General features: G+C 41.1%; 1 protein-coding gene across 3 annotated transcripts in view; it reads right to left on the bottom strand.

The window, feature by feature from the left end:
- Positions 1 to 503: 503 nt before the first annotated feature.
- RAPGEF6 (Rap guanine nucleotide exchange factor 6) overlaps positions 504 to 8,187 on the bottom strand; it is a 137,949-nt gene continuing 130,265 nt past the window's right edge. For all 3 annotated transcript variants that reach the window (XM_067305066.1, XM_067305067.1, XM_067305068.1), the window contains 3 exons: positions 6,910 to 7,421; positions 2,612 to 2,923; positions 504 to 975 (listed from right to left, as the gene is read on the bottom strand). In XM_067305066.1, coding sequence (XP_067161167.1) covers positions 950 to 975; positions 2,612 to 2,923; positions 6,910 to 7,421 — 850 coding nt within the window. In that variant the 3' untranslated portion in view covers positions 504 to 949. The remainder of the gene's footprint in view (positions 976 to 2,611; positions 2,924 to 6,909; positions 7,422 to 8,187) is intronic.

The raw sequence follows: 8,187 nt of genomic DNA, 5'->3' as shown, positions 1-8,187 counted from the left end.
TCTTCCGAGGAAGCGTCAGACTTGCCCAGCAGCTCCCTCCGAGCTCCAGCTCCCAGAGCCCCAAGGATCGCTCCGCCTGGGAGCGGAAGACCAGCGGCTTCCTCAGCTGGCTGGCGGTTAAGACATTTCCCCAAAACACCCCGAAGGGCTGCCGGGTTTGGTTTCGCTCTTTGAGGAGAGGACCAGCAGGTGGCAGTGCTTCCGCGCCCAAGGCGGACACGCTGCACAAGACTTCTTCCTCTATTAATATTTAGTATTTAATCCCCCCCAAAATGCCCTAAACTCCAAGTATTTCTGCACCTGATAGCGTCCCATTGCATGGGCCCCTAGTTTTCTGTGGGTTTTTTGAGAGCACAACAGTTTACATGTAGCTAACTTACTCTCACATTGATTAAATGCGTATTAGCCAACCAGAGCACTCCCAACACAAATAAAGGAAATTCCCATCAAAAACATTTTTAAATTAATAAATTACTTTTAGATACTGCAGCAGTGTCCTTCAGTTTTGCTTTTTTTTTTTTTTTTGAGTTCATAAAATAACACTCTCTAGATTTGTAATGTAGAAAATAACGATGATGGAAAACTACCAAAGGATTATACGGTATCATACAGGAGAAAGCTTCCAAGCTTCAAGTGGTCTCGATGACTGGTCCTCCCAAAAGCATGAAGACTGGTCCATCTCGTGATACTGGTTCCAGTACCCGGGCAGTCCGTCCGCTCCTCGAAAACGGTTTCCTATTTCACAGGCAGAGATGGTTCTTCGCGGCTGTGGCAGACTGAAGCAAGGTAGAGCTGTATGATCCAGCCGGTTGCATCTCGTCCATGGCAGAGGCAAACGCAACGTCTGAGGTTAGTAGCAGCAAGGTGTTAGCGTTAGCTAACAGAATCGTGTGGTCCTTCTCCCCACATCCTGCGGGTTTTGAAGTGGTTTACGCGGATAGCCCAGCGGTTACACTGCTGATACTTGTTCATCTTCTGCAAAACAAGAAGAAACCGTAAATTAATTACTCCATCAGTCACCTGCCTTCAATACCGCCGGCACAGAGCAGCACCAAGCCCCACTACTTGGTTGCAGTGACCTTGTGAAGACCACTACGTCATTGGGACGTTTCAGTGTCTTAACAACTGACCACAACATATTAAGTATAACCATTTAAAAAATCCTCAGGTCACCTGAGGTATTATATAATAAAGATACATTGCAAAACAGACAGAATCCTATATCCTCCAAATATTACTTAGCATGCAACTCCCAACGCCCCAAAACCTAGCGACTTGGGAGAAAAGTCAGCAAGTTACTTCCGACATGCAGTGATCTTTGCAAAGGAATTCCAGGATAAAAATTAACCAGACACTTGAAAAATAGTGAGAGGTATATCTAAAAGTATATGGTTAAATTTAGTTTTGAAAACATTTGGATTATAATGTTTGAAGCAATTACTTCCTTATTTTACATCAGAAACATTTAATATCATAACTGAATTAATGCTAGGCAATTTTAAGTTTTACATAAGCTTGAATTGCAATATTAATATATATGTTAAATACTGCTTAAGTATTATAAAGGCCAAAGATAGGATCATTTTGATTCAGAAATTGTTTTAATCAAAATTCATGTTCATTTTAAGCCTGACTGAAATTCAAGCAGACAACCACAATATTCTATTAAAAAATTAGTTGACTAGCAAAGGGTACAGAGAGATCACACCAGTGCACAAGCATTAAAAGCAAATCAGCAGATAAATAATTAAGTGGTAATTCCCCTAGCTTGAAGTTAGTTTTGACACACAGTAAGAGCAGTCTTTCTCAGAAAGATCGCTTGCGTTTTGATCACATGACATATTCCGTGCTCGGCAGCATTGCCTGTTGCTTCAAACAAGGTCAAGAAGAACTTAACAGCAAGAGACACTGTCAGGTCAGGTTAGGCTGAGAAGTCAAATTTTATTAAAGGCATTTTTCACAAGAACAGAAGTTTACTGCGTTATTTCATTCAACACTTTTTAAATCCATGCTCCCAAAGTGCCTGTTCAGGAATATTGCAGCTTAATGCTAGTACGGGAGAACAGGAACGTGAAACAAATCAAGAGTTGAACAAAATCCCACCAAATCTGAATTAAAAAAAAATTGTTTTAGGCCACTATCCCAACGTCATCCTAAACAGTGGGAAAATTAACGAAGCCAAATAGATTGGAGTTTTTCGGCATATAGTTTATAGCCTGAGAGTGTCCCTTAAACTGTCATCAGCACTCAAAGGGGACGGAATTTATGGAAAAATAGCATCTACATGCTCTTAAGTGTCTCAGTTGTACTTTGGGAGGTCTCCTATATTTCATTTAAAAGGATGTTTGGTGTCAGCATGCTGCTTCTAAAGGGAAGGCATTCTTTCTAATACATGTGTGCATATACATATGTGTGTGTGTGTGTGTGTATATATGTATACGCACACACACAGAGACACAAACACATACTCGTATATTTAAAGATTAAGAAAGTTTCAATCGCGCAGGATGACCAAGAGAAGCCCAAGCACATCATAGTGAAGGAAACACCGCACAGACCAGAGTTACACAGCAGTTCACTTAACATCTATCACGTCAGGTGTTGCACGTACCATCCTCTTCACTATCTGCGTCAGTCATATCTGCTAGTTTGGGGCCGGACGGCTGCCGACTATGCCACTGAGGCATCTTCGAGGAAATACAGGCCATCGGGTCACTACCGAGAGAAGCTGATGAAAGTCTAGAGAGGTCGCTGTGCAGCATCTTTGACCTCTGCACTGCCACACTATAGTCTGGAGGTTTTAGGTGTGGGTGATGGGGCGATCCTTCCTTTATGTCCGCTAAAGAAATCCCCATATATCCCGGAGGGGTGGGCGGTGGCTCCCTATACCTATCGTCCTTCTTAGGTGAGGTGACACAGTACACTGGCACGAGAAATAAGCCATGGAAATGTTAAAGAAGAAAACAAAGAAAACAAAACGTTAAAAAATCATGAAATGTTACAATGGCAAAACAGAAACTGATAACAAAATGCAAATGCAGAAACACTGGTTATAACGACAGCAGCAGATATTTATGCTTTCATTTATGCTTTGTGCTTATTTTGAGAAGTCAAGAGTAGCAACAGAACCAGTGAACCCGTTAGGCAAAACGCCAATCAAGCAGAAACGGAGCCATAACTACAGTCGCAGGGCGCTGGTGCCACGGGGCGTCACGGCCACACTGGCTCCGCTTCCCAGCCTGGGACACTGAGGAAATGGGGCAACTTGCCTGCGTTATTTTGCGCGGCGTGCCACAGGCTGAGAGTAAGAACTGGCTGTTGACTTGCGGGTCAACAGCATCCACTTCATCAGCCAAAAGAGAGGTCTGGGGCTTAACACAAAGTCATTATAATAAAATACTGCCATAGCAGTTGATATGTAATATGACATTAAACCATCTACTCATCTGTGCTATAGGAAAAAAAACAATTCTATCATATGAAGCTGCTCCGATGAGGCAAACTGTATACAGAGCCTGCATTCATTATTTTGCATTTTCTAATATTAAACAATGGCTTACAGTATCTGTACTTTCCAATTTTTTAACTAGCAACCTAAAGTTTAAGTTCTCTATTTACACGTGAGGAATAAGCATGAACGGTCATGGCAACCCATGCCTTTGGAAAGGCTCCATTACACCTTTTACAGTCATAAAAAAGATGACAATCAGTAATAATTATTTGCAATGTCCATTCCACATAATTAATCTTCCACATTGCTTCCCCTTTCACTTGCAGGTCAAGTCACACAGGCTATCAAAACTTCTTCTTCTTTTTTTTTTTTTTTTTTTTGTAAATCCCCTCTCCCTCCCACTCACTCCCAATTTTAGGACTAATATGCATGTTAAATTGGGCTTTTCCCATGTACATGTTGCAACAGGATAATTTCAAAGCTAAGATAATTTTAAAACTCTGTTAGTTGAGTGAATTTACATTCATGTTGTGGATGCATTTAAAATACTTTATGTTCATTACACTTTCATTAATTTCAACAACTGTGGTATTTTCTGATCTTACAAGAATATGAAAATCAAAATAAAGCAGTATTTTCATATTTTATGTTCTGGACTTGTGAGATTCTGGGCGTTGGTTAAAGCAAGGAGAGTCGGTTTGTACTTGATGATATCAGACATCTTGGGCTTATGGTAAAATAAACAAAACTAAATTCATGCAGTCTGGGTTTTAACAGCTCTGTGTGTATACATGCAGAGGTTTACACTACCGATTTAAAGAAATCATTTTCATTTAAATAGCACTGGGCCTCTCTGAAGTAAAAGGAAGCTTTGTTCTCCCTGAAGAGATGGAGAGTGACTGGTCCTCCCTCATCTTTGGTCTTCATTGGTTTTGAAGCAATACTTACAAGGGTGGATGCAATTTTAAGGAAAAATGTTATAGGTTTCCTAGAGCTAATATTTAGTCTTCTGTAGTAATGGAAGTAGGAATAATTTGCACGTTTATGAAGTTCTAATTCATACTATTTTATAAATATTATCAAAATAAAGCATTTTAACAGTACTTCCTATCCACAGCATTACATCTCCATAATTTCTGTCATCCACCCACAATCTCAGGAGGTTACAGAAACCTTTCCCGAGGAACTGGACGTTGGTTCTGCTGGACCGGTCCCTTTTCTGTGAGACTCCTTCAGCCTCTCCTGGTCCCACCCAGGTGTTCTCCCCTCTGACTCTCTCTTCTTAAAACCCATTCTCAAATACTCTCTTGCTCCCTATCTACTGACAATCAGAAATAAAACTGTTCTCTCCCTCTCTCTCTCTCTCCATGTAATGGAGTCCCCAGATGAAATGCTGGAGTGCAAAATGTGACCACCTAAAGTTTAGATCATTACTTGGGAATTCTCTTACAGTTGCTGCTAACCTGTTAACAATTTTTTAATCTAATAATTAAAATTTGAATTTTATTCAGCAACAAAGCGGCTACTCAGAGTTATTTATATAGCACTAAAACTAGAACAATACTGTTACAATCCATGTTTCTTGCCTTTTAAATAGAACGACCTACTGAAGACGTAAAGCCAAGTATACCACAGAGCCTCCCTCCAAAGCAGCTGCTTGTCTAATCAAATATGGTGAAGTTCCACACAGTGGTTAAGGGAAACATAACTCAGTGGTGGCAATATAAATTTTGGCAATAAAAATAAATAAATAAAAGCACACACACACACACACACACACAGAAGAGCTAAGGTACAATAGACAGCTACAGAAGTCTATTGTAGGTAAAAGCTATGAAAAAGCTTTCTCATTTTGACGTCCCGAAATGGCATGTCACCATTCCACGCTGTTCTTGAAAAGCAGCGGTTGCACTAAGAAACACTCAGTGCTGCCGAATGTAAATGCCCAGGAAGTTATGAGGTCACCACAGTTATTGATTCTGCCAAGGCCACATTCTTCCACTAGCATGTGGGTAGTGGTTTTCCAGCTCTGTTCTAAAGGTTTCAGGCAGCAAAGCTTGTGCCAATTCTTTTGGGGGACTATTCAACACCAGCACTCATTAAGCAAATGAACTGAAGATTCATTTTGTTTACGATATTATGAATTCATGCAGTCATTACAGACTGTGGTAACAAGCTGTTCATAAAGAATAAGCAAATGGTGAAATAAAGCTAAATTATCTTTGGCATACTGTATGATGCATAACTAGCAGATTTGCATTTGCAAACCAGAAATCATATCCACCTATATTAGGTCTGTGTTTAAACGGGATATATATGCGCTCTGTTGAATTATGGCGCTGAGTGTTTCTTACCAGTGTGTTATGACCACATAAGGAAGAAAAGCTATATGGTGCAATACATAAACATAACTAAATACAAGGGAAAAAGTCGTGAGAGAAGACAGAATATATTGAATAGATAATGCTGTATCCTAAAACAGCTCAAAGGCTCATGAGCTGTTTTGAAAGGATACAAGGGCAAAAACATGCACAAGAGTGAGCTGTGAGCAAGTCTTCTGCCAGGCTCCACTGTGCTCCCTTTCTTCTCTAAAGCCGAGAAGGAGGAATGCAATCTAAAGACCTCCACCCTCCGCGTGATGTTTATTCAGGCAATTACCTTTGATAACATAAACCCCTCTAGCAAACTGCTCAGTGATTAAATTGCATTTCAGCTGCACCCTTGCCTTAAAGTTTAGAGAGCTTTGCACTCTGTGTTTTATCTTGTTCATAACTCGGTTCCTTTAGTTTTGGCAGTTTGGCAGCTGAACTCACTAGGACAGTGAAAGAGCACGTTGCTCAGTAAAACTGCGTCTTTGAAGAGACATTTTATAAATTTATCTCCTTTCATATGTAGCCAAACTGCAGTTGTATAACTAAATGGCAGTGCAACATAGCAAAGATGGGAAGGGAATCTGCTTCATCCCTGAGCTTCTGGAGAGAGGGGTGCTGTGGATGAAACATGCCGCAGCGCTGGAGAGGTGGGAGCGCTTTGCACCGCTCCGTAATCATGCTCTTCCCTTTCTAGTTCATGCAAGGTCTGTTATTACGTGGATGCGTAAAGGAGCCGTGCTCACTGCTCCTTGCCAGAGGAAAGCCTGCAGTGATGAGGATTTCCAAATAATCCAGAAAACAAAGTGGTACTACAGAGAGGAACTGCCTGACATTTCCATGAACACACTTCTCCTGCACACCCGTAAAGTGATTGGGAAGTGTCCTGCTTTATTATTTCAATTTTCCTAATCCAAAAGAAGGTGGTTTAAAAACCACATCGTCTGAGGACTGTTCTGATTAAAACCACATGATAAAGCTGAATTTAACATGCAATCCAGTCCCCCGATCTGATGTCATTTCTTAACAAGTTAATATCAAAATGCAAAACAGCTGTGGAAGCTTCCATAAGCTGTTGGTTTGGCTTACCTATCAGGCCTTTTTCCGTACTTGAAGTAACAGTTTTGTAAGTTGTATCGGTGCCTGGTTTAGAGTCCAAAACCTCAGTCTGCTCCGCTGCAGAGTTCTCCAGCCCCCTCCGCTTAATCGTCCCATAGTTTGTCTCGTACGTGTCTGAGAGGGAGCTCGAGGAGGCCCAGCTCTGCCGAGACTGATCGACTTCCAGGCTGGCTTTCGACTGCCTGTTATTTTTGGAAAAGGGTTCAGAATATAAATAAGCCTCCTCAGAGTAACAATTTGTGGGATCAACTTCAGCTATAGGTCCGTCCAGCTGGGTGTGACGGTAGGAATTGAGGAGATCCCAGCTCTTCTGGTTTGGGATATTCTGGAAGTTGTCATGAGAGCTACTTGAGCACGAAGTCCAGCTTCCCCGGCCGCTGTCTGCCGCCTCAACCATGATGTGCTCGTGGGAGATCTCCTCGCTGCTCATGGACGATGTGAAAGCCATCCCTCTGATTAGAGCAGGCCTACTGAGTGACCAGCTACGTTTGAAAACAACAGAAACCAGAAAAAAAAAACTCACTAGGTTTTAAAATAGCAGTGACGTACTCGGCGACAATTATTTGGCTTTAAAGGCAACCGCTCGCTGGGTTCCAAACACGTACGCAGCAAGGTCAAACACACAGGAGCACTGAAAAGAAACACCGTTATTCCTGACTGCACTAGGGCCATCACCCCAAAGCGATCAAGCCTGCAAATAGCATTCAGGGGCCTGACCACAGATCCAGAAAAATCTGGTCCTTGGAGGCTTTTCTCTACCAACCACAGCAAGACAGGGCCTGAGAGAAAACTCAAGGCAGAGGAGAAATTACAGTTCAGTTCCAGACTACTGCTAAGCTTTTTCTTTTCATTTATAAAACGAACAAAATAAATACTTGTATTTAGAATAGAAACATTTTTGGTTGTAGCAACAAAAACTTGTTCAGGCAAAGAGAGGAGGTAGTTCTATTTCAATATTTGGAAATAGTGGGCATAAGTAACATTTGTGGAAAGATCTCGAGCAGCAGAAATTCTGAAATCCCAAGGACAAAAATGCTTTTTTTTAAAAGAAATAGCTTCTAAAAGCTCTAATAACTATTAATATATAATCAAGAAAAAAAATAAAGCCAGGTTTAAATGGATTTAGAATACAAAAATACAATTGCTAGACATTATCCTGAAGTCTCTTTCTGGTTGCATTAAAAATGCACGGAAAGTGTAACACTGAAATTCAGCACTACCCCTCTGCAGTTTACTGACACATTATGA

Source organism: Apteryx mantelli, chromosome 14 (genome assembly GCF_036417845.1).
Source record: "Apteryx mantelli isolate bAptMan1 chromosome 14, bAptMan1.hap1, whole genome shotgun sequence".
Lineage (NCBI taxonomy): Eukaryota > Metazoa > Chordata > Aves > Apterygiformes > Apterygidae > Apteryx > Apteryx mantelli.
Note: the sequence above shows the minus strand (reverse complement) of the source record. Positions and strands in the feature narration are given on the sequence as shown.